Source organism: Trypanosoma brucei, chromosome 3, assembly GCF_000002445.2.
Source record: "Trypanosoma brucei brucei TREU927 chromosome 3, complete sequence".
Taxonomy (NCBI): Eukaryota; Euglenozoa; class Kinetoplastea; order Trypanosomatida; family Trypanosomatidae; genus Trypanosoma; species Trypanosoma brucei.
Window position 1 is genome coordinate 152,432 of NC_007276.1, and position 27,972 is coordinate 180,403.

The window sequence follows — 27,972 nt, forward strand, 5'->3', positions numbered from 1 at the left end:
TTAATTCACATAAGTGAAAAAGACATAATATTAACGTTGTCGAAAAGCATATATTGATTGCGGATGGAGGGACCAAATGACGCCTCATGCACCTACAGGGAGAATAACAATACTGAATATATTGTGTTGTAAATCGATCGTAGTGGCTGTTCAGAAATACTTCCCTGTTGCTCAGCCGGCCGGGATGGACCCTCAGATTCAGTTGGAGCGTTCACTTTCTTATTGGAACCTGCAACTTGTTTTGCGGGTGCGTAATTACCATCACTTTGCGAAACCTTTTGGCTGGGTTTATTTTCTGTCGAATCATCACGTTTTCCCGCTGGACTGCCAATCCGTTTCTTCTCTCCTGGTGGTGATGGGGCCGAGTCGGGACTGTCAACAATGTTGTCTCGAGCCTCTGGACCTGATGGAACCCTCGGCTCCGGATTCGTGTCACCATTTTCTTTCACTTCTGAACCCTCCGGATTTGCGACATTTAGTCCGAAATAAACGGCAAGGAGGGCCCGGTTGCAAGTGTATGTCCACGGACAGCCCAAGCCGCCGATGCAGACGGTGCAGTTTCCTGGTCGATCTCTTATTCGCCACTCTTTTTTCACTTCTGTGCAGTTGGCCCTTGCATACTGAGCTAGCTGCCGCTTTCCCTCGGAAGTGGACAGGAAGTTACTTCCGCCAAAGCTTGGGCAATCAGACACGTGAGCTGTTAAAAGCGGTAAGTTGGATGTAGAAGCGTGCACTAAACAAAATGTCAAGACAAACAAAATTAGCACGCACCAAGCCCCAAACCTTGACATCGCTTTATGATGTATTACCTTAAAAGAAGATAAGCAAACATTGAAAAAGATTATTTTCGATGCAAAGCAACTCAATTTTTATCCAAAGATGCCTCCTTAACAACTCCCTCTATATTAAAGAGTCACGCTCACACCTGTGTCATTCCAGCAATTCCACAGAATATGAGAGTGGCAAACGGTATTTGTTTAGATTGAAATCTCATCCATTTGCACCCGCTTGACAACTCCAATCTTACGGTATTTACGATGAGAATCCTTTGGGAAATGGCGAGGTGCAATAATGTTACGTCCTTCAGTGCTGTTGAACACAGTTGGAGCTCTAACCACAAAAACATAACATTCAAATAAAATCAACAGCCCTCTGATGCTTGCGGAATATGTATGTAGAAAAAATAACTTAAAAATTTAAACAAATTAATACCTCAGTAATTGTTTTCCTTTTAATTTTTATTCATGACAAAAATGAAATGTGCTTCTCCTGAGGATCGCAAAACGCCGCCTTGTCATTCGAGTGCATATCCGATGAGATTAACCTCTTCAGAAACGGGAAGTTACTCATATTTACACTGAGCTCTCCGTATGAATGCGCCCCCACATGCATCGGGATGCCTTGACATGAACTCAAGTGATGAACCCTAAAAATTATTTATCAGCAAAGTCGTCTCAGTTTCATAATTGAGATGCCAACGTGAGCAGGACGAAGTGGTCCCACTCAAAATGAGAATTCAGTTGAAATAAATAATAGTGACGAATTTCGTCTCGCGATAATTATCCCCAGGCGGAAATCCTCACATAAAACTCCACCCCCAAAAGAAAACCAAAAAAATTTTAAACATATTTCCCTGTTCTTCCTTCACGAACATCTTTTCGCATCCGAGCCGTTGAGATGTTTCATTTTAGTTGCATTCACATCCGACGCATTCATTTCTACCATTTCTATTTGCACTTGGGCTGCTTAAAAAGAAAAAAAGAATTTCAATGCAAATTTTCCCAACCTTGTCTATAATAATAATCATAATAATTACATTGGTTTTCCACCGACCAAATTGTCAACCTCCAATAGCGCTAGTTTTATTTCAAAGGCAAAACAACGCACTGAATTAAATTATGTACTGAAAATATATAACTCTGTGGTGACATTTTTTAAAATTGTTTTTATTGCATTCCTCCACATTTCCACCTGAAAAGGCACAACTCCGCTTTCTGGATTCAGTTCTGCTCAGTGCTTGGGAGTTCCGCAAACATGAAACAATTGCTCCCTCCATTCAGTAACGCAAACATAACGGGGAGGTTCAGTGATAAAATCCTTGAGCCCATGCATCAAACAGGAAAGAATTTACAACATAAAAGATGATTCGCACGAAATTACAAACGTTTAACTGTCAAGGTGCAGTGACATTAACTGGTGTCGACTCAACGTAAGCTTTCAACAATGCCCCTCTTTTTCCTCTTTTTTTTTTGTTAATTCAGGGAAATCATAACATAAAAGTGGCCGCTGCGAGTCACTTTGCAACGGAAAAACATTACTATTAAATAAATTTCTCAACATAACTCACAGATGCCGCTACCAAAAGCGATGGGAATTGTGCTGAAACGTCACATCTTGTGGTATAAATTCGTGAGATATTCCCTCCTGACGTATAAAAACGGATATTTGTGCATTCAACAAACTCGTAATGGTTCCTCATGAATAGTTTTCGAAAAGGTTCAAATAATCACCAACGTGAGCACAACGCCTGCAGTGATGCGAGTATTTATAAACGTCCCATGCAAAATTTAAGTTAACTGTGTTGAACTGTAATAAAGTTAAATTCAACCGAATGAGTTGAGGTTATTGTGTGGAGGTATTCATCACTCGTAACATCATGAGGAATTCGCCACACCTCCAACGTAATCATTTAAACTCCGCATGTAATTTGATAGAGAGTTATGTATGCAATTTAAAGTTGCTTCAACTGCCTTTTCTTTTCCCCCCCTCTCTCCTTTGAAATTGACTGATTCGTATATATTTTATTAACCCTCTCGCCCCATGAGGAACTCGGGCACTTCCGATAACAACAAATCAAACACCATTGGCGTAACGCTCAGGTGGTTTCAATGCGAAAAGTTTCTCAACCGGGGAGTATTCGGTATTGTAAACTCCGTTTCTTTCGTCCTTAACGTTAATTAATGGAGTTATAATTCACAGGTCAAAACAAACAACATAACCAACGCCATTAACACCATTTGACTTTTTATTCCTTTCTTTCTTATTTAGCCTGCAAGGGAGAATTCAAGTGAGTAAAGGCATGATGATATCAATAGCCCAGAAACCAAAACAAATAAATGTGTGTTATTTGTGTACCTGAGGTTTCAGTTTGTTTTTAGCTTATAAAAGGAGAGAGAGAGGGAGGAAAAAATATTAAAATGGCACAACTCACACCAAATATGGTGCGTAGGAACATAAAGAAAAACATCTTCTAAAAAGGGCTGCTTAAATAACTTAACTGTTGAAGGTTAATATCACCAATCACAGTGTTCATTTTCCCGCTGATAAACATGAAGTGAAAAAACAACAATCCAACTGAATATCAGCTTAATTTTAGTCAGTGTACCTCAAGCGGATGCACACGTAACATTCCCCTCGGAACCCCAATATTACAAACGCTTCTTTTTGTTTTTACCCCCCAAGTTAACGCAACTTTCCATGAGGAAAAAAAAAATCCCTCAACTCATCTTAACAATCATCATCTTTTCACCGAATTTACTGCAAGCGAACAACTGGATAAAACCCCGTTGACACCAATTCATTGACCCAACACACACGTAAACCCAAACAAACATCAACTAACACATCATATCTGCGTGAATGAACCTGAATCAAAAAAAAAACGAAGAGGAAACTTCACATGGCCAATATTTAATTTCTTTTTTAATTCCACTCCAATTCATCAGGACGCACCGGTGTGGAAAGGGGAATGACACTACTTTTCGTCCTTTCCTTATCTCTGGGCATTGCCTTTCGCATGTCAAGTGCATCTTCATTTTCCTTAAAAGGACCTTTTGAGCCACTGCCGTGATAATAATCCAATACGCGTCTATACACCACATATCCAAGTCCTCGATACATATCTTGTGCAACTTTATTACTTTGTCTTACAAAAAGATCTACAAAATACGCATTGTGAATATATTCAGTGGTTGCCTCAAGTTCTTTCATGAGTGTTACACCCAACCCAAGTCGTCGGAAGGTTGGCGCTACCGTAACTGCTGATACGTGTCCATGGAAATCTTCAGCTTCACCTTCCGCTTTTCCGAGTGTATAAGCCATCGTAACACCTGTAGTCGGATGAATGCAAATGCGTTGATACTCGGGCCAATGCGTTACATATTCTCCATAAAAAGAGGAATTATATGTTTCAGTTAACTGGTCCATGTTGACAAAGTTAAAAGACATAATGTCCACTAAGTTGAAATCCCTAAAAGTGGTCATGGCAATACGGACTGTTTCTCTCTTCCTACCAGTTGTTGTTGTTGTTGGTAGTTGTTTTGCGTGAGAATTGTAAAAAAAGAAAAGAAAGCGAAGAGACGTCACAAACAACAAAAAAAAGTGTGTGTGTGTATGTGTGTGTATGGAGGGTTATTGTGCGACAATAATCATGCTACCGATAGCATTTACTCATGTTCAAGCGATTAGGTGGGGAAGTTACGGAACCGTGGAAAAACAAATGTGCCCAACCAGTATGCACATCGGTTTACCGCCAACGGCGCCTTTTCTTTATATTCGACTCGTCACTTCCATTTAAACGGTTACAGAAAGAAGATGTTTCTCCTCATCATCATTTTCCATGATTTAGGCATCGAATTCAGTAAATTGCTGGTGTTTATATGTTGGACCCTCCAGTTTCTTTTTGTTTTCATACCAATCCCTCGTAACTTTGCGTTGCTTTTGAACCACTGTGCTCCTATAGCGGTCATCATGTGGCACCTCCGTGCGTAGCACTTTTCGAGGCCGCTCACTGCCATCATCCAACACAACTGATGTTGTTTCTCTTGCCACTTTTCTATCTTCCTTAATGAGTCCTTGCAACTGTGAGCGAACTTCGCTGGGTCTTTTGTCAATACCAAAGTTTTGAGCGACATGACCCAAATGAAGGGCATCGGAATTGAAGAAAAGACGCTTAAGTTCCCTGGAATGACCGGCGTATGCTCTTATGTATGACTGATAGGCGAATAATGCAAGTCTGGTGATGTCATCAGTTCTGCCGGTGCTTTCATCATTCACATTTTCTTCGTTTGAATGCCGCTTCATAACTAGTCGGCATATGGCGCGCTCCAAAGTTGCAGTGCTCTGAGCCCACATGTGATTGGCTTTGGGATCCAATTTAGTTAAATAAAAGAGGAATGACTCATATTTCCTTTCCTCTATGATTCCTGATTCGGCATTGGCACCTTTCGCCATGGAACCTAATTTGGTTTCCTTTGCTAAGAAGTTACTCAAATAAGATGCATACCCCTCCTCGTGTGGCATGAGAAATAACATGGAATCCCCCGTGTTACCAATACGTGCTGTGCGGCCAATGCGATGAATGTAACACGGCGCATCAGTAGGCGGATCATAATGCACAATCCAATCAACATTAGGCATGTCAAGCCCCCGCGCGGCAACGTCTGTGCAAAAGAGAATTCCCTTTTTGGAAGGTTGAACGCTGCTGTCCATATGTTTGAAGGCATGGAAAACAGAGGCTCGATCAACTTGTGACATATTACCGTGCAGTTTAAATATGTTAACGTCAAGAACAGCATTTTTCTCGGATAATTCACTTACTTCAGTCGGATCCTCATCATCCGAGTCATCATCAAAAGTGACAACGTCCTCATCTCGACCCTCGTGAATGTGCCTATTGGCTTCCCCAATACGCTTTTTTAAGCTGTAGCGATTTGAGTTTTTTTGAGGTGCGCCAGCGCTTCTGCCACTGTTTGTCTTGCCACGAAAAGGTGACTTCAATCTGGACAACAAATAATAATGAAATTCAGCACTGTCTGCAGTTGAAACAAAAACGATAAGTCTTTGAGCTCCAGCGTCCAACTGCGACCGAAGAAAGCTTATGAGTGTTGCCAGGCGGTGCTTTGTTGGTACCAATACATAGTGTTGCCGCAACGATGAAGGAATAGAAAAAGTGTCCTCCGTCTCACCAACGCGAACAATATTATCCCGTAGCGCAAAATGAGAGAGTCGTTCAACAGCCGCCGTTATGGTGGCCGAAACGAGAACTCGTTTAAACGAGGATTGCGCGTCCCCGCCGCCTGTTTGGTGTGCGTCCCGTTTCTTCGCTACTAACAAATCCATAACCTCACGAATAGTCTTTTCGAACCCCATATCGAGTAACCGATCAGCCTCATCCAACACAATAGTTTGCAACTCCTCTACTCGAAAGGATGATGTGGCCTTGAGATGATCCAAAAGCCTTCCAGGCGTCGTTGCCAAAATTGTTATTCCTTTTCGTAGTCTCGCCTTTTCCTTGTGCCTATTCTCACCTCCATGAATCCCGCCTACCGTAAGGAAGAGGGCACAACGCGTAAGAATAGTGAGTACATCCGACACCTGTACTACCAACTCTCGAACTGGACACAAAACAATAATGACAGAACCGACGTCACGCTTCAGTGGCCGGGTGTCGCAATCGCAGAGCAATTGATGAAGCAGAGGAAGCGCATACGCTAAAGTTTTACCGCTTCCCGTCTCGCTTCTGACGAGAACATCACGTGTTTTATCAACCATGGGCATCCAACTAAGTTTTTGTATGCGCGTCAACGAGTTAATGCACAAAACTTCTGTTAAGGGCCGAATCAACTTCTTGTGCACAAGTTCTGCTATGGGAGGAAGTGATTCGGCTTCATGGCTTACACTATCTGCTTGAAACGCCACGGACTCCGCCTCAACTTCTTTCGGCACCGGCACTACTTTTGAGGCTGTTCGTTTTACGGGAACGTCACTTGATTTTTTCACACGTCCCACCGTTCCACCGTCGGGTTTCTGCTGCTGAACTTCCGAAGAACGTTGAGTCTTTTTGTCTTTTATAGATTCGCTAGAATTTGCACATTGCGTTGCCGCTTGGTTTTTCCTTTTGGCAGCACCCTTCACAACCACTTCGTCACTAATATCAGTTAACTGAGATGAACCGGTAGCAGAGAGTAAATGCCGAAGTGCGTCTTGTTCGTCATTTTCCGTAAGGCCGTGAACACAGAGATGAGCCCTCTCGGAACCCGCTAGTGACATAAATATTTTCTTTTCCGCTTTAACAGTTTCCTTTTCCTTAACTTTTCCCCGACAAACCCCTTTGGTTCCCTCTGTTTTTAGGATGGTGAAGAGAGGAGGAGGAGGAGGAGGAGGGGGGATAAAAAATAAAAAAAAAAGAAGGCCAGTAGATGGTGAAATGTAATAAATTGCACGATAATGGGCAATCGCATGTTCGGAAACACTGACGGGTTTCAACAACAACAACAACAATAGCACCAACAGCAGTAACAAAGATTATGTATAGATGTGCGGAATAAGCATTTGAGCTTACAAAAATGACAAAACACAAAACCCGTTCTTTACTTTTGTCATCGTCTCATCTTTCCTTTTTTTTTTTGTAATTGCACTTGTTTCCCCCTCGCCCAATTCCCATCATCGCCGTTACCACTATTTTCTGCCTCACCGTAACATGTGGTTCCCCTACGCATCCTTTTTTCCCCGCTCACTCTGGGCTTTACTGCGTCGGATTTGTTGGCAAAGAAGCTCTAACTTCACCGCTTCAGTTAAAAGTTTGCGTCCTTCTTCTCGCTGTCGCATGTTATAAATTTTTATACCGACTAAAAATACACCCAAAATGACAAATGCAACCCAACTCTGATCGAGAAGGAATGAGAACCAGTCGTTCTCTGCGGGTGAAATCGACATTTGCACGTCCTATAGAGCCAACTTGTGAAGTTGCTTGTAATTAAATGGGCAAAAGTTGTTGCACCACTTACTATGCCGGTTGTGTCTCCTTCACAAACTCGAACACGCAGGAAAGCGGCAACGCGTGAAGAGAAACAGTAAAGAAAAAAAAATTGGGAACGAATAAGTGCTACCTGAAAATTACAAATACAAAAGGTAGAGAGTATCCAAGGCGATTACACGTGAAGTTAAGATGATGGGACAAACAAAGGTTTTAGAGACAACCATTTGACACACCTACGGAGAGCTTAAGCCAACGATCCTGGCGGTTTAGTTGTTGTGTAATTCGGTACGTGTGGGCTGATGTGGGAGAAGAGCATGGAGAGATGACTCTCCTTCACCTCGCTGCACTTGACTCTCTGCGGTAAGATTTGAAGGCTTGGACGATACGGAACACGAACATGGCAACACCAAAAAAGATACTCATGCTGTACTGTTCATAAAACCCCTTCTCCGGTGGTTTCCTCCGTGTTAATCCAATAATAATACTTCCTTCATACGCCCTCTGATCTGTTGCACCTTGTGGATTATTTCCTGCACCTACACCGCGACTGACACGATGTCCCCTCCTCCTCCTTCCTGCATTACGCCGGTTGGTTGAGCCTTGTGAACCCTCATCCTCAGTGACGTCTTTCTTATGTACACACGAAGCCGTTAAACTGTTAGCAACGAACTCAAGTTCGACGTACTGAAGCGTTTGCTTCGCCCTCCAGCTGTCACTTTTCAGGCCTCGTGCATCGCTTCCAATTGCACGAATAAATACGCTTGGTTGAATTGTACCGCACTCACTTGCTGCATTTCCGGGTTTCGAGAAGTGCCCCACATATTCCACCAGCTGCGTCATTCGCATTTCTCCTTCAAAACCTGGACGGTATTCTGTTGGAAGCGCATTGAGCCGCTCACCACAAATGATGTAATGTTTCACCGCCTCCTCATCCGCTCCGGCAGCAAATGCCCTGAGACCACTCGCATCATGTTCAACAGTTCCTTCGAGGGCTCCTGTGAAGTTAACATTTACGGATTGCATATAAGCGGTACCGTCAGTGAAGGTCACCGTTTCACCAATAATAAATGGGCGACATGGAGTTTGTACCACAATACCCCATTCCCCACTCATACGCGAGGTAATTTGATGAGGAAGTTGCACATTCACTGCTCTGCCACCAGTGGTGAAGAAGGCGTAAAAGAGCAGTGGGACTAAGAGAAACCCCCTCATCATCGTTAGCATCTCATTCACAAGACGAAAGGGAAGAAAAATATTGGTGATAACGAAGCTGCTTGCGTGCTCACATAATGATGTTAGTTCGCCACAAACAAAGGGGAGAGGAAAAGTAAAAATAAAAATAAATGTGACTGATGTATATTAAACGGATGAATTGAAATAACATGTCGATGAAACGCAAGCAAGCAAAGAAGAAAGTGTGTGGAGAAGTGTAATGAAAAGGCTAAGCGACGCCTCATATCCTCACAGTACTGTGGCATATACACACACACATAATCATTCCACATCACACATAACTTGTGTGGCACTGAATGAAAAGAAGAAAAAACAAAGCCATGTCGACTGTTACAAGTCGTCATCGTAGTTGGGTCGTAGGAAGTCGTTCCAGGCCATACTAAACAGATCAACACCATGATTCGATTTGACAACAATATAAACTGCTGTAAACGCGGCAAGTAACAGAGCGATGTTTAACACGCCGGAGACCATCGTACCGACGGGGTTCACCATTTCGGGCCGCTGGTGGTTCATCATCTCCCCTTTCCCTTTTGTTTTTGTTTTGTTATCGCCTTTTCTTTTTTCGTAAGGGGTGCGACTATTCATGTGACAGTGCAATCAAGAAAAAAAAGGGGGAAAAGAAGTTGTTGGTGCTGGAAAAATGAGTCCTGTCACAGAAGATCACATGTGTATCTGGTTAGGTTATCCTAGACAGAATTTCAACAAGAAAATAATAATAATAATAATAAACACACTATGGAATGTAACGCTGGCTGTTTTACGTGTAATAACGAAGGGATGTAAGGAAGAGAAATAGTACAAGGGTTAAGTTTACTCGTCAGGTTTGTGGTTGTACAAACCCTTCTCCATCATCTCAACAGATACGGCAAAAAACGCTTCTTCATCCATTTTGGCGTTTCTGGCGGGACCGCTGTCGCGCGGAGCCGAACCCTCCATTGGTTCCTTGACAAAAGCGGCATTCGTGAAACTGGGCATTAACGCAGCGAAATAAGAGCGCTTGACGTTATTGCGGAAGTTCCGCCTCCCGGTACCCTTCTCTGCACCACCTGCACGTCTGGAGGGTCGAAGTCGGTGCTCCACAGCAGCCGGATACTCTGCAACTTTCCTGCAACCTAAACAATATATATATTCCCCATCCACACAACGCCTCGATACCTGAAAGCCCCAGGTTAGACATTTCATGAGTCTCAGGAAACTTCCTTTTTCTCGGGACACCATGCAGAGAGGAAACCTTAACAACAAGGCACCTGACGGTTTAAGAAGATACGAACTTAGCGTCATCGCATCTCTGACATCCTGCAGTACGCTTACGGTAGAAACCGAGTTTTGTGGAAACATCCCCATTTCATGAGGCCCACTGAAGTCAAGTGCCACAACGTCTGCCGCGCAGCTGTGAAATAACTCCCGCAAAAAAACGACAGGAGTACACACGACAGCACTTTTGTCAGATAAACCGCCTTCCAACAGATGCGGCTCAACGGATGAGGGAAAACGATCCGACATGGACTGGTGTGCGGTGTGCCGCCTGACATGCGCAGCCGCCTCATTTACTGTAAGAGGAAGTTCGCAAGCTTTTGAAAAATTATTACCAACTGGCTCTTGGACCCCAATGTTGCAGCAGGAGCCAGAGAATAAATAAAAAAGGGGATCAGCCGAAACATTGAAATCCGCTTCATCGAACAGCGACTGGAGAAAACGCTCCTTGCGACTGTACTCATCCTCTAATCGAAGGGGATGCAGAACATTTCCCACATGTTCATGTTGCACCAGCGGTCGCTTCAGCTCCCGACAGCGTGACAAGTGTTCCACTATCAACGATTGCACTGTGCCATGCCACTGGCCACCAATGTAAAAAAGACGAGCATCATTTATGAGCCACTGATGCTTTCTTTGCAATGTATTCAATACTTTTCTCACTCCACCGACGCTTACCACCGCTTCATTCATCAGGTGAAACAGCGTAAAAACATGTACCAAACGAAAACAAACAAACAAACAAACACAGCTGAAACGGTTATGTTTGATAATCCTTTATACGCAAATGGGATAGAGACACATACAAAGAGAAGTAAAAGGAGAGGAGCGGAGTACTGGGAAATGTCAGCGGAGATGAAAGCAAAGCAAATGATCCGATTTTACAGAAAAAAAAATGAAAAATATCCACCAGTGGGAAGGAGTGCATGTCACAAAATTAACTACTCCAGCGCAAGACATTACTTCAAATCAACAGAGACTGTGATGTGCAACGAAAATTATACAGCAGGGAAACATCGTTAGGTGATGGGAACACCACAACTACGGGTGGTCGGAGTTGTAGGCGCCTGCGTGAAGCAGCTTCCAAGGAGCCGATCCTTTTTGAAAAGATAATCCTGCTCCAAAAGACTACAGACCCTTATAAAATTTTCCATTTCTTTTTGCATCAGCATCATGCGCAATTCATTGGCTGCAGTGCATTGGTTGCCAAGTTGGGAAATGAAAAGTGTCTGGCGCCTTGATCGTAGCAATTCATTCGCCAGTTCATGCAACGGCACCTGCGCGATCAAGTTGCAAACGCAGTCTTGAGTTTGGGACTCTCTGGAGGCGATTGACGAATTAAGTGAACTTTCAGGAGTTGAACGACCACCACTACGATACACAACGGGGGGCAAATAAGGATCAGACGCGTTGCTGCTGCCAGAAGTTTTGGTGCCTTTTTGAACCTCCCCAAATATTTTGGCTGGCTGCTCAGCAACAGCCACTGCAGCGGAATCGCTCCCATTCCCAGACGGACCGACTTCCGTGGAAGTTATTTGGGAAGTTAAACTTGAATCGGCACAGCAATTTGATTGCAGGAGAATGTTTTTTAGTGCCGCCCGCTCATTTCTGAGTTGCCTTGCGGCGTCAGCCAACGCCTCACGCTTCGCGTCGACACAAACCTCAACTTCTTCTGTAAGTTGTTTAACGCGTATTTCATGAAGTTGAGCTCTCGACACCATCGCGTCCGATACCGTGTTGTAGGCGTCCAAGTTTGTCTCAGAATCATATGCAGCTATGCAAATCTTCGATACAGTCCCGCCAATGTTGCGCAAGACGTCAGCAATTTCTATCCGTTCGTTGTCATCAAAAATAGCACCATCATCATCTAACAAGGCGCGGCATAGTTTATCGTAATTTTTTGCCATTTCTCTCGCAAACATTTTCATGCTAACGGGAAAAGTAACGCGAGAAGGTGGTGAACTAATTCCATCACTAACTAGAGTTTTGTTTTCGGAAAGTGTACCGGCCTCACTGCCACTACGCCGTTGTTGGGGACCCCTTTCATCAACTTCAACTCCCTCAGTTTCCCTCAATGCAGAATTTGTTAAATACTGTAAGAAGGAAGACCCAGGAAGGCGAGGCATGGGAGAACTTTTACATGCCTTTTGTTGTCCAATACACCCTTTTTCACTATCAGAGTTATGTTCTCTATCATATGGTTTAGGGGGTGGCCGACGTGGCCGAGTTACGGACTCTCGAGTATTGGAAAAAGAGGGACTATTATTTTTTATCAAAGGTTCACCCGGTTTCAACCCTTCAGGATTCCGCGGAAAAAGAGATGGCCACGACATACCCCATGAATTATCACCAGATACTCCTTGTGTTGAACCATTAACCGCTTCAGCGCATTTGCGCGCTCGCGACTCGGGTTTCACTACATTACATGTATCGCTCTTCTCCCTAAAAGGACAGGGCGTTGATAGCATAATCCTCCTACCTACTTTTGAGTAGTGAAAAATAATAATAATTATTATTATTATAAGGAAAGGTAGTGCAACAGAGCACGCAATTAAATCATGATTTTATTTGTGTTTATCTCCCCCTCCGCAATCAACGGTAAAAAAAGGGCCCAGCACCACCGTACGTACCGTCAAGTAGCAGAGTTAGTAACTTCAATGAAAATTGCTGCATCGCTGCTGCTCCCACAAACAACGTAATGCCAAGAAACAAATAAAGGAGGCAACCCTTCGAGTGGTCTTCGTGAGGCATCAAAATGTGAAGCTTCATGCAACCAAACCAAAATTATAGACACGCATATGTACATGTACATGTATATATTATATTATATATATATATATATATATATACTTATTTGCTTATGTGCAAAAGCAGCACCTAATAATGATACAGCTTACTCGCACTACTCCACCCCCCCTCCTCCTCGAAAGAACTTTGAAAATTGCTTACCGGCAGCACGTTTCAATTGCGGTATCGCCACCACTCGGACGCAACGGTTGGGTCATACAAAAGGGTTTCAATGGAAATGTTAATAACGAGGTCGCGGATGGCCCACCACCTTTAGACCATTACCAGGTACAATCGGTATAAGAAACTTATGCGGCCGTCCCACTTCCTGCTGAAGTTCCTTGTTGATTTCGGTATCACTTTGAGAGACGGCGCCATGCAACTGCAGATCCCAGTTGAGAAATAAATAAGCCAGGGCAACTTGGGTTTCCATCATGGAAAGATGCTGCCCGAGGCAGTTACGGGGACCGTTGATGAAAGGAATAAACGCATACGGGTCGATGCGTTTCTCGTACTTTTCACCAGTTGGTGGTGAATTTGTGTCATTCGGTATGGCGACATCGAGAAATCGTTCTGGATTGAATGATCCAGGATCTTCCCAGATATCTGGCCGCTGATGAACGCCCTCAATTCCCACGGCTACCGAACAGCCGGCAGGAATAACAACATCTTTATCGAGGCCTGTTTCAGAAGCAGGCCACTTATCGTTATTGACAGCCACCCGCATTACCAACGGAACAACGCTATGTTTACGCAATGTTTCACGCAGAACAGCAGGCGTCCAGCGCAGTGAGCTCCGTACAGCAGATGCGGATGGAATGCCCCACACACCTTCTGGTGTTTCCATAGTTCTGTCGCAATGCGCCGGATCAAAAAGTGCCTTCGCCTCCTCCACCACCTTGTCCCGTATTTCTGGATGGCATATAACTTCGTAAGTGGCCCATGTGAGCAACGCTGCAGATGTCTCATGACCAGCAAGAAGTAACGTCTTCACATCGTCTCGAAGCTGGAGGAGCATATTATTATCGAGAGCATCAACTTGCGACAAACAAAGGGACATGACATCTTTCTGAGAACCTTCATTTCGTTGCCTCCAGCGCTCCTGAATGATGTCGCAGATGACTGCATTAAGTCGCTTCAAACACCTGCGCCGCTCTCGAAAGCCATCGGAAAAGAACATGAAGGCGCGCCACGGCTCCCAAACTCGGCGGTTACACTCGTGTACAATTGGCAAATAGAGGGTTGGAAAAATGCGATCCGTTTCCTCAGCGCTCAGGGACAACACCGTCTCTCCAATCACCTGTAACGTCAGGTGCCGAAATTCTTCGTTAAGGTCTAAAAACGGAACCCCACTGCCGACAGTTCGCAATTTCTCCATTATTCTTCCAACAGCCCTCATAGTCATTTCAGGCATATCCTCAAGAATATCAATTCGCAGTGAATGTGAAAGCATGAGTCGTCCCTTTCTCCATTTATGCCCCTCAGCTGTAACTAGACCATTCCCAAGGAGACACATGAAGTGTTTGTATGACGATGCGATATCTTTCGTATAATTCCGCTGGTTGCTGAGCAGCACACGCTTGATGAGAGCTGGTTCATTAATGTACACCACGCGCTGACTAAAAACAGTAAATGCCACGATTCGATTAGTTCCTGCTTTGGTTACTGCCACCGTATTTTCTCTCTTTGCCTTCCATGGCCTAAGACTCCATGAGGCCATTTTAGAAGACGGAGAACCTTCCAAAAGTTCTAAAGCGTGACCCAACACCGGAAGCCCGCCAGGAGCGCGTGGAATATTCGCCAAGTAACGGTCCATACGAATAGCCGGCACCACAACGTTGGACAACCACAACATTATAATGAACATCAACATTGACATGAAACCCACCCAAATAAGGTCACTCGTTGAATAGTATAAAAAAATATCGTTAAGAAACATAAATGACCCCGAAACGAACCCTCCATTAAGACTTGAGGTATTCGTTATTACAGCCATCGACTGCAATTGCTTCACTATATATAAATAAATAAATATTTATATTAATATTTATATTTAAAAAAATTTTACTGCTCCACCGATGCTGAAGGCACAGACAGACAGACAGACACACACACACCAACTGATATAAGACGAGAAAAAACAAACAAAAAACAAACTAACAAACTAACAAATATAATTTTTAACGGTAAATGTAACTTACAGACTAAACTACCAGTCACTTGGCGATGTAACGTCCTACCTTGATAACTCTCTCTCTCTCTCTCGAAAAAAAAAGGCTCGTCAAACGGTAGAGGGGAAGACAAAAAAAAAAGATAAACGCTAAAATAATAATGATAATGATTGAACTTGCTTGATTTTTTTAAAAAAAAATGCAGAAAGAAAGAAAAGGTAAGTATAAAAATACAAATAAATGCACAGACAAAAAAAATAATAAACAAACAAATGTATATTTAGTTAAGCAAAGAAGGTGCAGATACTGGATAAATTTTGCAACTCCTGTAGAATACAGTCTCCACTCCACTCATCACCACAAGGGGAGGAGAAAAAAAAATGGAGAAGAAAACACGCACTCGCATGCCGAATGACTCACAACATACACACATACTTTGCAACCCAATGTCTACTGGCCTTAATAAGCACATTCACATCAGAAATATATCGGCACATCAGGAGGCAACAAATGTTTTGGATGGTGTAAAAGAAATATTTCCGCATGTTTGTCTAGTGGAATCATCCACTTGTCAGCTCAGTCATATTATAAGTTTATTATTGCGTGTAACTTCTTCACACATTCATATTTTTTCCCCTTTCCTTTTAGAGTTGCCCTTTCGAAGGTGTTTTTTTTTTTTCACGATATCCGGTCAGTGCACGTTAGTGGTGTTGAAAGGTAAAATAAAAAGCATAAAACGCTTTCTTGTACGCAATCAACGCAACAGCTATCATGATGATAACACGTGTTTCCACCGTAACTTGAACCTAAAGAGTTGCGAAAACCAAAAAAAAAAAAAGAAGGAGGAGGAACAATTAAAAAGCGGGAGTTGCAGTCTTTCACAGCGTAGACAAACGAATATGCACAAAAACAAACATTGTGCTAAACGTAAAAGGCAGTCAGTCACATTTAGGTGGAACACAAATATCGAAGCATATAAATAGATACTTAATGAACATCGTACAACCCCGAACAACGGTTGCAGTATTCTATGTCAGCTGCGCTAATCATGACAATAGCCTCCACGTACCAAAGAAGGAGCAAAGGTAAAAACAACAGAGAAAAGGGAGAAAGAAACAAATGAAGAAAGAAGAGGAAGACAAAAAAAGAAAAAGAAAAGAAAAGAAGAACGATGCCTCTGCGTGGGTGCCATCGCCTTACGAAAGTTCATGCAGCATTGCATATGTAAATATATGTATCTGTATATCAATTTATTTCTTGTGTGTTCTTTCTCTAACTGTTGGAACCTTGGTTGTGCTCCCGGTGCTTCGCTAACAATGCTTTGATAGATGGGGAAACCGCTTGGGACCCGACGGAAGGTCCTACGCTGGCGAGTGTAGCGGGTGAGTTGCCCTGCGGGTGTGCCTTACCGAGAGAATTGGTATAAGTTTTATTCTCCGACGACTGAAAAGACGAAAGTTTATATCGTGTTGAGTTGAGAAGTGTTGCCACCATGCCACCTTCCATTGGTGGGGGTTTGGCAAAATCGACCCCGCTCTTGCGTTGACTACCGGATGATCCACAATTGGTAATATCTTTCCCCGGAGTCGCATTGCTTTGAAGTGAAGTGGAGCCGTGCTGCTTCTGCTGAGGATGGAGGCCCAACGTCTTCAACTCCCCGGCAAAATCGTCTATAAGTCCGTCTAAGTCTAACTCATCATTGTTAGAAGCGGGAGGAGGTTGCGCAACCGTCCTAGAAGGGATTTCTTTGTTATTTGAAGGAGAAAACTTTCCTGGCTTTGCCTCCGGTGGGAGAGGAGACGTCTTCATATTTGCAAGGGTCGTTTTTACATTTGAACCAAACTTCGGCTGAACGTCGGGTTTTCGATCGGAGGATTCGTTACTGGGACTGTACGAGTTCTGCTGCGGTACCACCGGTGGACTATTCGATGGACCTCCCGCCTTCGGTACCGCAGTTGTGGCCCCAACAGGTGGGCGATCCCCTTTTGTATCGGAATTCGGAACAACTGCACCTGACGGGGCGCTTTGCGGTCCGCTAGTGTGTTTCTTCAGTGCCTCTGCCATCTGTTTTGGAACATTCGTTGGAGCGAAATTCTCTTCATCAACCCCAACATTAAAGTACGGATGTTGTAAACACTGCTGAGCAGTCGGCCGCCTCTTTGGGTCGTAATTCAACATTTGCTTCATCAAGTCCATGGCATGCGGTGGTACATGGGGCGGCATGACACGCTCTAAGCCCACACCATTGATGGAAGGAAAATTGTAACGAATCTTCTTTGCAAGAACCATACCATTGGGCCACACGCTTTCATTGGGTGATCCCAAAACGGCCATTATTTTATGCAGTTGGTCCACCTCGTTGCTACCCGCAAAGAGCGGGCGGGTGGTTATCATTTCCGCTATTATACAACCCACCGCCCATATGTCTACGGGGGAGCTGTAACATCTGTCTTGCAAAAGTAATTCCGGTGCTCGATACCACCGTGTTGAAACATAATCCGTGTAGGGCGGCCGCGCTCGTATTTCCTTAACGAGACCAAAGTCAGCAAGCTTAACTATTTCCTGTGCGCTAGTGGATGGGTCCTTTCGTACCAGTAAATTTTCCGGTTTCATGTCTCTATGAAAGTACCCAGCGCGGTGTAAATACGCGAGCGACTGCAAAATTTGAAATGTATAACTTTTGATTTTGGGGTATGCTAACGCAGGACCACTGGTTCCGGAGCCATAGCTCTGCATCTGTTTGGCTCTCCGAATAACACCCAGCAAATCCCCATCCATGAATTCAAAAACAAAAAACAATTCATTTTTCTCCCGAATCACCTCCCTCATTTTCACAATGTTGGGGTGGCCGTGCACACGACGCACAACAACAACCTCCGGGAGTTTCATGCATTCATCCCAGCTGTAATACTTTTGTTTCATTTTTTTAATAGCAACGAACTGACCTGATGACTTGTGCAATGCCTTCACTACACACCCGAAGGTTCCATCTCCTAACTGATTGAGAAGTTGGTAGTTCTCCATGCTATTTATTTATGTGTATGGAAAAGTGAGGTGAGTTATTTTTGCTTTTGTTCTTTTTGTTCCTTCCCTACTTCCTTCTCCTCCCTCTCTCTCTTTCTTCTCTTTGTTTTTTTTGTTTCTCTCCCTCACACACTTTCTATTATTACTTTTTTCTTCCCCCTTCTTTTCTGGTATTCCTCTCCGTATGTGTATGAATAATATAAAGATATAATTATATCGGCGTTTCAAAAGAATTCCTTTTGCCACACCTTCTTTTTGGCGTCACGGAATGCTATGAAACACACGGCAAATAATATAATTGGCAACCCCCAGTTAATTTTCGCTCCAAGCGATTGTTTGAGGGATTCCTTAGAGAAAAAAAAAGAAAAAGGAAAAAAGAAAATAAAAATCAGTGCAGGAATATGTATCAGTTGTAAAAAAAAAGTAGAAAATGCATGAACGTCACTATCACACAAAACAATAGGTTCTCAACCATATACATAATTATATATGTATATTTTGTTAGCATTTATATGTTTGTTTATGTTTTGAATTAATTTTTTTTCCACTATATTCTGTTTGGCTCTAAAAATAAAACATTTCCTCATGAATACGCCACACAGAAAAGATAAGAATTTCACCCAAGTAGAAACAAAGAAGAGAAGAGAAAAGAGGAAAGAGGAGGAGGGACACACACACACACACACAATCATTCCTATAGATGTACATGCAACCCTGTAGCTTAATAAATGTTTCTGAAACTAAACACACTTGCACATACGAACAATATATATATATATATATATATATATATGTATGAGAATTGGAAAAAAATAACCAGGTAAATAAAGATAATAATAATAATAATCATCATCATCGTCACTGAAAAAACAAACAAACAAACAACAAACAACACCGAATTCAACCACCTACGTATCGATCCTCCTACTAATCTAAATAATAATAATAATAAATCAAATGCACTCCATAGTTTTATGGATGAAGCGAATGCGGATCCGGGGGCCATGCGCCTGCCAAACCTCCATGAGCGCCTGCAATCAGTAAAGCACCAAATATAAAATTAGGAATCATATTGCTGATAGTCCACATCCCAAGTACATTAAATTGTGTTACAAAACTCTTTGGTTGATACACGGGTTTGGGGCCACTGAAATTCAAGGGGACAACACGTCCTTTTCCAATAGGTGCCACAATAGTGGAATATAAAGACGGTACGCTACGGCGTAACATATCACGCAGCAGAGAGTAGTTCCTTAGAGATTATATTATAATAATATATATTTTTCTTCTCTTTTTTTTTGCTTCTTTTCTTATGCCAACAGATGCATTGCAAAACAATAAACAAATAAATAAATGGACAGAAGATAGAAATAGATAAAAATAAAAATAAAAGTAACAAAAAAAAGAGGGGAAAGAAGGAAAAGAAAAGAGATGTAAAAGTAGTAGAAGCAGCAGAAGGGAGGGAAACTGACTAAGGTGAGTAATTTCTATCACCAATTAACAAATTTTATGTATATTATTGCGAGCGGACCGATCACTACCAAATTTGCACATGCATACAGAAAGAGTTCAACCAACAAAGAAAAAAGAACCAAAATGAAAAAAAAATGAAAAAAAAAGAAGAAGAGATGTCAAACTATGCGTAACGGAGTTATATGTAAACCCACGCATAATAATTTTCATATCTTTACACAATATACTACACGATGTCGGCGTTACGTGGAGCTACGACTTCTCTCACTCCCAAAAGTGACTCCATGCCTTCATAAACTGAAGGAAGCACTTGGGAGTAAAATAATGATGCCGTAAGAATCCCAACACCATATGAAACCTCCAACTGTACATCCGTACTGCAGAGCATCAATACGAAGAATTGACCCACATAATTTAGCGGTATCTCCACTACACCGACAGAAATGAGAAGAATCAACAACTGCTGCCAAGCTTTAGGAAAGTCTCGAAGGACATATTCCAAACCAATTAAATTAACACAGAAGGCAATAACAAAATAAAGTCCAAGTACCCAATGATAGAAATGATGGAAACTCCACAGAATACCTCCATCAAAGCCTGTAGCAATATACATACAAACTTTGAGGTAATATCCACCAAGACAAAACACAACTAAAATTAAAAATAGGCGCATCACGTAAGAAAGAAGAATGCAACAAGTGGGTACGCAAACGGGGTGACGCGCACTGCCATACGGCGACAAGGGAACACACTCAAGTACTAAAGTATATGGAGTTTTGCACTCAGCGCAAACTCGTCTATGTTCCACATTCGTTGTGGTGTTTCTCCACTTTTCTAAGCATTGCCTGTGGACATACTTTGATGTGCCATCGCAAGCGCAAGGAGAAAACAAATCCTCAACAGGATCGGTGCACCGGCATATTCGGCACAAATCACCGCTCTCACCATCATCACCATCATCATCATCGTCATCAACACTATTATTATTATTATTATTGTTATTCCCATCAGTCCCTTGCGCCAAAGTGCCGCGCGTTCCTCCCTCACGTGTATTACCAGCGCCAAGTGTTTCCTCATCAGCAGAAATCAAAATAACACCTTCATCTTCTCGAGATCTACGGAACAAACGACGGATACGTTCAAGAAGCGTGCGTAATGTCGGTAACAACAACTCAGTCCAAACTTCAACACCGGCTCGACGCAACGCTGCAAGAATTCGAAGAATTGGGAAACACGGGAGGTCATCACCTTCAACTTCCTCAAAAAGAACGGTACGTTGCCGTCCCTCCAATGGTACAGCCCGCCAAAGTCGCACACCCAACTCTTTTGTACCAATAACAAATGAAAAAAATATACATAAACATCCACCAAGCAGAAACAGAGATCCGGTAACTGACCCCGTCAACCACATGCGGAAATGAAACGCATCGGCAGGCGTACGTAACACAACCAAAATATCAACTTCACATGCCGAGTCGGGTGGTAATGCAGCGGAAATCCGCAGGAGCCATGGCGTATTCCATGAAAGTGGATTATGCGGGTGATGAATAATCCTTCCACTAAAACTTTCCAGCGGTATGTTTTTATAACTATCCGTATAGCGGAAACTGCTGGCCTGGACGCATTCATCAATTAATTCATTACAACTTTGAACAGCGTCGTGGCGCGGTCCTCCACCAAAAAAGGGCAAGTTTGATGATGCCGTACCTTCAATTGGAAATGGAAAGGTTAAATTGCTATTATTACCACCACTACCACCAGTTACTGAAATGAAGCGTCGCACAGCTTCTTTATTTGTTGGCCCCAAAACGGAGTCTTTCCGCAATAAAGAAACGAAATGACTTTCCCATCCGCCACGAAATCGTAGCAGAATCGTGCCACCAAAATGAAGTAAAGAACACGAATCCACTTTGGGTGCTGCATCAGAGGAACTATTAAAAGGTGTGCAGAAGGGAATAAGAAATAGAAACTTTTTCACCTTCAAAACACGTTTCTCCTCAGTCCCGTAGTTGCTAAAATTAACAATTGCATGCAACGCAAATAAGCGCGCAGGATTCGGTCCCGCATAAATGGTGCTACGCAAACCCAAATCTACATTACGCCACGTCGTAATGGAGAGAGTTTCGTTAAGTTTCGCATCGAAAAGAGCTAAAGACGGTTGAAAAGCAGCATCCGCAACACCTGCAACCGCACATACGGCAACAACAATAAAATATAAGAGCATTTCCCACAGGATGGGAGGGAGGAGAAAAAAAAAAACGATTGTTGAAATCCTTGCGAATTCGTACACAAATTTGTAAATGTAGAGATATGAGAAGTTTGAAGGAGAGAAAAAATAAAATAGAGAAAATAAAATGCACGAGATATGTAATCCAAAGCACAGACACAGACAGACAGACAGACAGACACATATATGTATATATATATATATATATATATATATGTTTGAGGGTATAAATATATATATTATTTTCCTTAAAGAAAAAGAAAAGAAAAATGCAAGTCAGCTGCACCCAACACGGGAGTTTACGCAGAAGCCACAAAAAAAAAATTGTTTGATTCACCTCCAGAAGAGAAAGGAAGAGAGACAAATAAAATTAAAATAAAGAAGAACTGCAGCGCGCATCCCTCCTATGGGTTTCAAACACATGAAATAACTAATAAAATCAACACCCATGACCGCAATTTCCATCCTTTTGAGAATAAATACCGCCATGAGTTGATGTAAAGTCGCATTTGCCCGCCAGATTCAACAGGAAGTCGCAAAATATTGGGGGAAAAAGGCAAAAAAAAAGAGAAGAAACCTGCGCCAAAAAGTCGCGTCAACATCTTCAACTTTTTTTTTTGACATCATCTTCTCCCACATTTCCTCCCTTTCCTTTTGGTTTTTTTTTTTCAGGCACACAAATGCGTGAGGTACGCGGCGTCACCGTGTGAGCGGGAGTAATAAAAATAAAAATAAATTCATTTCCCTTTAATTTTGACATGCAAATGTAAATAATACCTTCAGTACTGTATGAGAGATATTCCCAGCTACCAATTCATCATGTTCTACCAATACGGTAGTTGATGATAATTAATATCCATTTCATAAACTAAAGCTTGAAATAATTAAGAGGAGGGCCAAATTCTCCCTTCCTTCCTTCCTTCCTTCCCCACCCTCTTATTCTTATTATTCTTCTTCTTCTCATCCTCCTCCCCCTTCTTCATTAATCAAAAAAAAAGAAAAAGGTAGGAAAAAAAGAAGAAAAAAAGAAAAGAAGAAAAATAAAACCAGAAATGCTGCAGAAGTTATGGTACAAGAAGTGCAAACAAACACAAATTGTATGAAGACAAGGGAGAGAGAGAGAGGGGGGGGGAGGGGGGTGATAATTAGAAAAAAAAGAGGGGAAGAAGAAGAAGAAAAAAAAAAGCAACAGAAGGAGTGAAATAGGAACACTCATCAGCATGCATTCATCGACATGTTCTTCAGTACGAACCACCAGGGAAATCTTGCTTTTTTTCTTTTTTTTTTGTGTTCGTGTTCGTGTTCGTGTTTGTGTGTGTTTGTTTTTTTTTTAAATCTTTTTTTGTTTTTTTTGTCTTCTTTTTCTTGTTGATTATGGTCCCTAAATATATATATGAAAATATATACTAATAATAATAATGATGGTGATAATGATAATAATAATAATAGTAACAAAAACAAATATACGACAAAAAGAGGGGGGAAATAAAAAGAAAAGAAAAAAAACATGAAACTGTTCTCCTGCAGGCACACTCACATACACAAACACACTAACAAACTTTTTTTATTCTTTTTTTTTTTTTAAAAGTCGTTTCAGTCGTTTCATCCTTTCTCCCTTTTTTTCCCCTTAAAACAAAAAACAAAAAATTTAACATTGTTTAATTCTTTTTCTTTTTCTTGTGATTTTCTTGTGAATTTGTTTTGTTTTTTTTGTGTGTTTTCCCTCATTTTATATTTTAAGTAACATTTCATTGAATTTGGAAAAAAAAAAATTCCCTTTTCCCCATCATCTCCGTTTCCTCACCTCTCATTATTATTATTATTATTTTCTTTTTTTTTTTCCTTCCCTCCCTCCCTCCTTCCCTCCCTTTTTCTTCCTCTTCCTCTTCTTTTTTTTTAAAAAAAATTTCTCTCTTTTGTTTTCATGTTTCGAGGGGCATACGTGCCCACACTTTTCTCCTCTTTTTTTTTTCCACTTAACTTTCCTCTCCCATTTTTTTTTCTTTTTTTTTCTTTCCTTTTTTTTTCACTTTTTTCTCCCTGTACTTTTTTCTTTTCTTCTTTTTTTTTTCTTCTCAAAATCGTATATCTTTGTTGTTGTTGATGAAAGAAGGAGGAAGCATCACACAAAAAACAAAAAAAAAACAAAAAAATTTCAAGAATGAAAGAGGAAAAAAAAAGTAAAAGTAAAAGTAAAAGTAAAAAAAACAAAGAAAAGAAAGAACAACTTTCGGTGTTTCTAAAACTGAACTTCCCACAACGACAACCCGCCATTTATTTTTCTCTTTTTTTTTTTTTGCTTCTCTCTTTCTTTCTTTCTTTCTTTCTTTCTTTTCTTTCTTTCTTTTTTTTCCTTCAAGTGTATTTCTTCCCAAGTCGTACGGAACAGTTGTAAGAGCTCAAAAATAACGTTGCATTATGCCATGGGCGGAACATCATGTCCCACCTGTTGCATTTGCGAAGAATCCGGTCCGACAGAAGCCCGTAATTCACCAGGCCCATGCGCAAAAGCACATCTGTCACCCCAACTGCATTCTCCATTCTTTTCCCAATAAATACACATTTTAGTTTTGCGTTTCCCCTGATCAATACCATTACGACCACCACGGCCACCACGACCGCCACGATTCCCACCAGCTACCATCACCGGATCATAATATCCGCCAAACGAATAGCCGACAGTTTCTGGTAAATTCCAATGCGTTGTCTTAGTATTATGATCCAAATAATAAGGCTGTCCATTTGCGGTGTATGCTATTTGCCAACCTGCTGGAAGAAGAGGCGGATTTACTGCAAAATAGCCCTGCATGTCTTATTATTATTATTATTGTTGTTGTTGTTGTTGTTGTTTTTTGTTTTGTTTTGTTTTTTGTTTTCCTCCGATGTGGTTTTATATATCGTGTGCGTGTGGTGCGTTTTCGTGTATTACAAGTGGCGTGGCGGGCTCCGTGCTGTTAATGAATAGAACAACAAAAAAAAAAAAGAGAGACAAAACAAACCAAAACAAAAACAAAATGAAAACTAAACAAAAAAATCCCTAGTGTTTAACACTTTTTCCCTTCACCCTTTATAGCTTATAATTTAGTAGTTAGTTCTTATATTAAAGAGGCGAGAGGAGCTCTAAAAATAAAATAAAATGTTAACGGCAGCAGAGCAAAAGACAAAAGAAGAGAGAATAAAATAAAAGAAAAAAAACAGTAAGCGTAGAAATAGCACAAATTTACACATAAATGAGGGAAAAGGAAAGGAAAGGAAAGGAAATGCAAGAAAGAAAGAAAGAAATCAAAACAACAAAGTAATTTTTTTTAAAAAAAGCAAAGAAAAAAAAAAAAGAAAGGTCAATGAAAGGAAAAGAGAGGAAAGGAAAGAAATCTACAGGCCGAGTAAAGCAAATCCATAAAAATTACATACATCCACAAGAAGGAATATGTATCACAACTTCACTCCCCCCCCTCCCTAAATGCACATGCACACAAACATACACAACTTATGTATACATCAAGTTCAACACTCCAACAAAACCGCTCAATAGACAAACATCTGAGGTTTATTAAACTTCTTAGATATCTTCTTCTTTTTATTTTTTGTTTTTGTTTTTGATGTTGATGTCGCTGTTGATGTTGTTTTCGCTTTCCCCCTTCATTCACTTACTCAGGCTACCAATACAAACACACACATAACCTCCTCCTCCCTCCCTCCCCTGTAAACATATACGAGCCGCGGATGCGTAACGTACGCATCTCATCAATTAAACTTGAAAAGAGTAGATGCCCAGCGCGGGACGTTGGTATCGCATCGTTTCTACAAAAACTAATAAAGGATCTTGCGTTAATGCAGATTGCGGCATCGAGAGATCTTTCTTCCCTGGTCTGAGTCGCCGCCTCTTATGTGCATTAATGTCACCAAGCACATAAGGTTTCACCGTACCAACAGTAGCATCGAAAAGCAGTTTTTTTTCCATTATTTTATAAGGAACGGGAACCTCCGCCTGTATTGCCTGTTTAGCTTTATCCGCCACTTCCCTCGGATCCTCCTCCAATGCTCGCACTACCAAAGGCAAATTTGTCGGCCCTCGTGTTGGCAGTGCAATTTTTGTTGGACGGTAAGCTTTTGAATCATTGGCCCGCCTTCTTGCCATTTCCTCCAAAGTATTGAAACGGTGTTCCTCATTTGGATCACGCGGTGGCATCATTCTGGAAGCCACATTATACCGATGCACAGCACCATTTGCATAAGGCCTCCAACGACTAGAAAGTGTTACTTTTCCTTTACGTCTGCATTGCTCCTGTACTGTGGGTGAAGGAGTATATGGCATTGCACATCGCAAATAAGGACGATCTGGGCTACTGGCTTGAGATACGGGTTGTTGTTCCTCCATTCCAACTTGCATTAAAGAATTTACAGGAAGACGTCTCTCGGATTGCGGTTCCTTATCTTTACATGACGACTCACAACGAAGAGGTGATGCTTTATTGTACTCATTGTAAGTTGTCGTTGTTGTTGTTGCTGCTGCTGCGCCATAAACAGTAGGAATACAACTGCGTTGTGTGGTATTTGTTATGCAATTAATAATAGTGCTTCGTGGGAAAGGAGCCGCATATAAACTGTCCCCTGCACTGCTCGATCTACTGCTCACACGTGTTTCCTCTTCCTCTTCCATATGTATATATATATATATATATATTTATATATTTATATATATATATGTGGATAAAACTACGTATCGTTCTCTAGTGTTCTACTACCTTATGCAAGGAGAAGCAGATAAATTAAGCAAAACAAAAGTTTCATTTTTTGATGTTTTTTTTTGGGGGGGGTGAAAAGGAGAAGAAAAACAACAAAAAAAAAGAAGGGAAAGGAAATAAAAGAGAAAAAGATCCAATTCTTCTTTTTCTTTTTTTAGGAAAGAGACACACGGGAGCGTGTGTCGCAGGATCAATAAATCGGTGCTTTTCGTAGTAGTGAAAAACAGAAAAAGTAAAAGAAGGAAAAAAAAAGTTTTTTTCACTCGAAAGGGTAAAGTGTAAATAACAGAAGAAAGGGAAACTGTGAATTGGTGCGGAGGAGAGGAAGGTAGTCGCAATAATAAAGAGGATGCCAAAGGGAAATCAATGGTTAACATGGAAAGAAGAAGGAAGATCATATGAAAAAGGAAAATACAGGACAAAAACAAACAAACAAACGAACAAAGAAAAATGGTGGAAAGTAGATAACGGAAACAAAAACAACAACAACAACATGGAAATGAGTTAAGCAAACATAACAATAACCCAACAAACGCAAAAGTATAATTATAATGATAATTATATGTCCGCCAACCTTTTGCCTCCTTATCATTCTTCCTAGAGGCACAGATACGCACACACGCATGCAAATATACATATAAATATTAACTGCCCTCTTTTTCTTACTATTTACCCTCATTTTATCTTTTTGCAAGCGGAACGATCCGGCAACGGCATATAATTTATTTGGTAGCCGATATTTCTTCCTTTTAACAAAATTCTATTTTGTTTTGTTAGCTTATTATTATTATTATTTTCCTTTTCAAGTTTTCCTGCTGCATCTCCTCCCCTCCTCCTCCACCTCTCCATCCTCTGACGTGACTACTTCTGCCCTCCACACCAATTCGTTCTGCTAATGTTAGGTGATGATTGATTGTTTTTTGTTTTTTTTAAATCTTCTTCTTCCTCCTCCTCCTCCCTCCATCTTTTTCTTTTTTTAAAAAAAAAGTTAAGTGAAATAAAGAAATGCGCCCGCCTTTACGTGGTGAAATTAATTGAAGGTGGGCAACGCGTCTCCTCTTTCTCATACCAGCTTATAACTCATCATTACCGCTTGTTTACTTGTTTGCCCCTGACTCTCTCTCTCTCCCTTTCTCTCTCTTTTTTTTTTCCTTTCCCCTCCCCCACCCTTTGGTATTTTGCATGACTTTTTTTTTTAAAAAAACTTTCTTTGCTTGCTTGTCACATATTTTACTTCACTTTTCTTTTTCTTTTTTTTAATTTGGTGGTGTCTTTTGCGTTTTGCTTTTTTTTTTT

The 27,972-nt window shown here is 41.4% G+C and overlaps 14 protein-coding genes across 14 annotated transcripts, besides 50 other annotated features; all 14 read right to left on the bottom strand.

Moving 5' to 3' along the window:
- Nucleotides 1–3,869: part of a sequence feature (sequence corresponds to BAC RPCI93-6N20) that runs on past the window's edge.
- On the bottom strand, nucleotides 93–791 carry Tb927.3.600 (hypothetical protein; the record flags this gene model as incomplete). The annotated part of the gene is made up of 1 exon (XM_838563.1): nucleotides 93–791. The coding sequence occupies one exon, from the start codon at nucleotides 789–791 to the stop codon at nucleotides 93–95; it is 699 nt and encodes a 232-aa protein (XP_843656.1).
- Nucleotides 3,703–4,263, bottom strand: Tb927.3.610 (N-acetyltransferase complex ARD1 subunit, putative; the record flags this gene model as incomplete). Its single annotated transcript, XM_024642677.1, has 1 exon — nucleotides 3,703–4,263. The coding sequence occupies one exon, from the start codon at nucleotides 4,261–4,263 to the stop codon at nucleotides 3,703–3,705; it is 561 nt and encodes a 186-aa protein (XP_024498417.1).
- Nucleotides 3,870–27,972: part of a sequence feature (sequence corresponds to BAC RPCI93-27F10) that runs on past the window's edge.
- Nucleotides 4,381–4,405: a microsatellite.
- On the bottom strand, nucleotides 4,624–7,050 carry Tb927.3.620 (ATP-dependent DEAD/H RNA helicase, putative; the record flags this gene model as incomplete). Its single annotated transcript, XM_838565.1, has 1 exon — nucleotides 4,624–7,050. The coding sequence occupies one exon, from the start codon at nucleotides 7,048–7,050 to the stop codon at nucleotides 4,624–4,626; it is 2,427 nt and encodes an 808-aa protein (XP_843658.1).
- Nucleotides 7,143–7,167: a microsatellite.
- Nucleotides 7,264–7,302: a microsatellite.
- On the bottom strand, nucleotides 7,492–7,716 carry Tb927.3.630 (hypothetical protein, conserved; the record flags this gene model as incomplete). The annotated part of the gene is made up of 1 exon (XM_838566.1): nucleotides 7,492–7,716. One exon carries the CDS (start codon nucleotides 7,714–7,716, stop codon nucleotides 7,492–7,494), a length of 225 nt encoding a protein of 74 aa, XP_843659.1.
- Tb927.3.640 (hypothetical protein, conserved) lies at nucleotides 8,093–8,983 on the bottom strand (the record flags this gene model as incomplete). The annotated part of the gene is made up of 1 exon (XM_838567.1): nucleotides 8,093–8,983. One exon carries the CDS (start codon nucleotides 8,981–8,983, stop codon nucleotides 8,093–8,095), a length of 891 nt encoding a protein of 296 aa, XP_843660.1.
- Tb927.3.650 (hypothetical protein, conserved) lies at nucleotides 9,323–9,580 on the bottom strand (the record flags this gene model as incomplete). Its single annotated transcript, XM_838568.1, has 1 exon — nucleotides 9,323–9,580. The coding sequence occupies one exon, from the start codon at nucleotides 9,578–9,580 to the stop codon at nucleotides 9,323–9,325; it is 258 nt and encodes an 85-aa protein (XP_843661.1).
- Nucleotides 9,704–9,723: a microsatellite.
- On the bottom strand, nucleotides 9,806–10,942 carry Tb927.3.660 (hypothetical protein, conserved; the record flags this gene model as incomplete). The annotated part of the gene is made up of 1 exon (XM_838569.1): nucleotides 9,806–10,942. The coding sequence occupies one exon, from the start codon at nucleotides 10,940–10,942 to the stop codon at nucleotides 9,806–9,808; it is 1,137 nt and encodes a 378-aa protein (XP_843662.1).
- Nucleotides 10,977–10,997: a microsatellite.
- On the bottom strand, nucleotides 11,269–12,717 carry Tb927.3.670 (hypothetical protein; the record flags this gene model as incomplete). The annotated part of the gene is made up of 1 exon (XM_838570.1): nucleotides 11,269–12,717. The coding sequence occupies one exon, from the start codon at nucleotides 12,715–12,717 to the stop codon at nucleotides 11,269–11,271; it is 1,449 nt and encodes a 482-aa protein (XP_843663.1).
- Nucleotides 12,745–12,773: a sequence feature (AT_rich).
- Nucleotides 13,046–13,098: a microsatellite.
- Nucleotides 13,278–15,032, bottom strand: Tb927.3.680 (cytochrome P450, putative; the record flags this gene model as incomplete). Its single annotated transcript, XM_838571.1, has 1 exon — nucleotides 13,278–15,032. The coding sequence occupies one exon, from the start codon at nucleotides 15,030–15,032 to the stop codon at nucleotides 13,278–13,280; it is 1,755 nt and encodes a 584-aa protein (XP_843664.1).
- Nucleotides 15,051–15,103: a sequence feature (AT_rich).
- Nucleotides 15,175–15,208: a microsatellite.
- Nucleotides 15,398–15,481: a sequence feature (A-rich).
- Nucleotides 16,309–16,376: a sequence feature (GA-rich).
- Tb927.3.690 (protein kinase, putative) lies at nucleotides 16,480–18,231 on the bottom strand (the record flags this gene model as incomplete). Its single annotated transcript, XM_838572.1, has 1 exon — nucleotides 16,480–18,231. One exon carries the CDS (start codon nucleotides 18,229–18,231, stop codon nucleotides 16,480–16,482), a length of 1,752 nt encoding a protein of 583 aa, XP_843665.1.
- Nucleotides 18,270–18,400: a sequence feature (CT-rich).
- Nucleotides 18,586–18,619: a microsatellite.
- Nucleotides 18,997–19,028: a microsatellite.
- Nucleotides 19,099–19,123: a microsatellite.
- Nucleotides 19,165–19,185: a sequence feature (AT_rich).
- Nucleotides 19,204–19,461, bottom strand: Tb927.3.700 (hypothetical protein, conserved; the record flags this gene model as incomplete). The annotated part of the gene is made up of 1 exon (XM_838573.1): nucleotides 19,204–19,461. One exon carries the CDS (start codon nucleotides 19,459–19,461, stop codon nucleotides 19,204–19,206), a length of 258 nt encoding a protein of 85 aa, XP_843666.1.
- Nucleotides 19,491–19,516: a sequence feature (AT_rich).
- Nucleotides 19,606–19,636: a microsatellite.
- Nucleotides 19,807–19,860: a sequence feature (A-rich).
- Nucleotides 19,931–21,928, bottom strand: Tb927.3.710 (hypothetical protein, conserved; the record flags this gene model as incomplete). The annotated part of the gene is made up of 1 exon (XM_838574.1): nucleotides 19,931–21,928. One exon carries the CDS (start codon nucleotides 21,926–21,928, stop codon nucleotides 19,931–19,933), a length of 1,998 nt encoding a protein of 665 aa, XP_843667.1.
- Nucleotides 20,636–20,714: a microsatellite.
- Nucleotides 22,090–22,112: a microsatellite.
- Nucleotides 22,114–22,147: a microsatellite.
- Nucleotides 22,157–22,177: a sequence feature (AT_rich).
- Nucleotides 22,649–22,669: a sequence feature (AT_rich).
- Nucleotides 22,835–22,859: a microsatellite.
- Nucleotides 22,864–22,912: a sequence feature (CT-rich).
- Nucleotides 22,920–22,977: a sequence feature (A-rich).
- Nucleotides 23,040–23,140: a sequence feature (GA-rich).
- Nucleotides 23,202–23,301: a sequence feature (T-rich).
- Nucleotides 23,335–23,386: a microsatellite.
- Nucleotides 23,491–23,518: a sequence feature (AT_rich).
- Nucleotides 23,741–23,771: a sequence feature (AT_rich).
- Nucleotides 23,772–23,800: a microsatellite.
- Nucleotides 23,925–24,005: a sequence feature (T-rich).
- Nucleotides 24,060–24,155: a sequence feature (A-rich).
- Nucleotides 24,211–24,282: a microsatellite.
- Tb927.3.720 (zinc finger protein 2, putative) lies at nucleotides 24,348–24,740 on the bottom strand (the record flags this gene model as incomplete). The annotated part of the gene is made up of 1 exon (XM_838575.1): nucleotides 24,348–24,740. One exon carries the CDS (start codon nucleotides 24,738–24,740, stop codon nucleotides 24,348–24,350), a length of 393 nt encoding a protein of 130 aa, XP_843668.1.
- Nucleotides 24,516–24,579: a microsatellite.
- Nucleotides 24,744–24,781: a microsatellite.
- Nucleotides 24,900–24,962: a sequence feature (A-rich).
- Nucleotides 25,082–25,126: a sequence feature (A-rich).
- Nucleotides 25,170–25,192: a microsatellite.
- Nucleotides 25,255–25,302: a sequence feature (GA-rich).
- Nucleotides 25,500–25,564: a sequence feature (T-rich).
- On the bottom strand, nucleotides 25,680–26,591 carry Tb927.3.730 (hypothetical protein, conserved; the record flags this gene model as incomplete). The annotated part of the gene is made up of 1 exon (XM_838576.1): nucleotides 25,680–26,591. The coding sequence occupies one exon, from the start codon at nucleotides 26,589–26,591 to the stop codon at nucleotides 25,680–25,682; it is 912 nt and encodes a 303-aa protein (XP_843669.1).
- Nucleotides 26,590–26,637: a microsatellite.
- Nucleotides 26,751–26,808: a sequence feature (A-rich).
- Nucleotides 27,099–27,125: a microsatellite.
- Nucleotides 27,792–27,817: a microsatellite.
- Nucleotides 27,905–27,972: part of a sequence feature (T-rich) that runs on past the window's edge.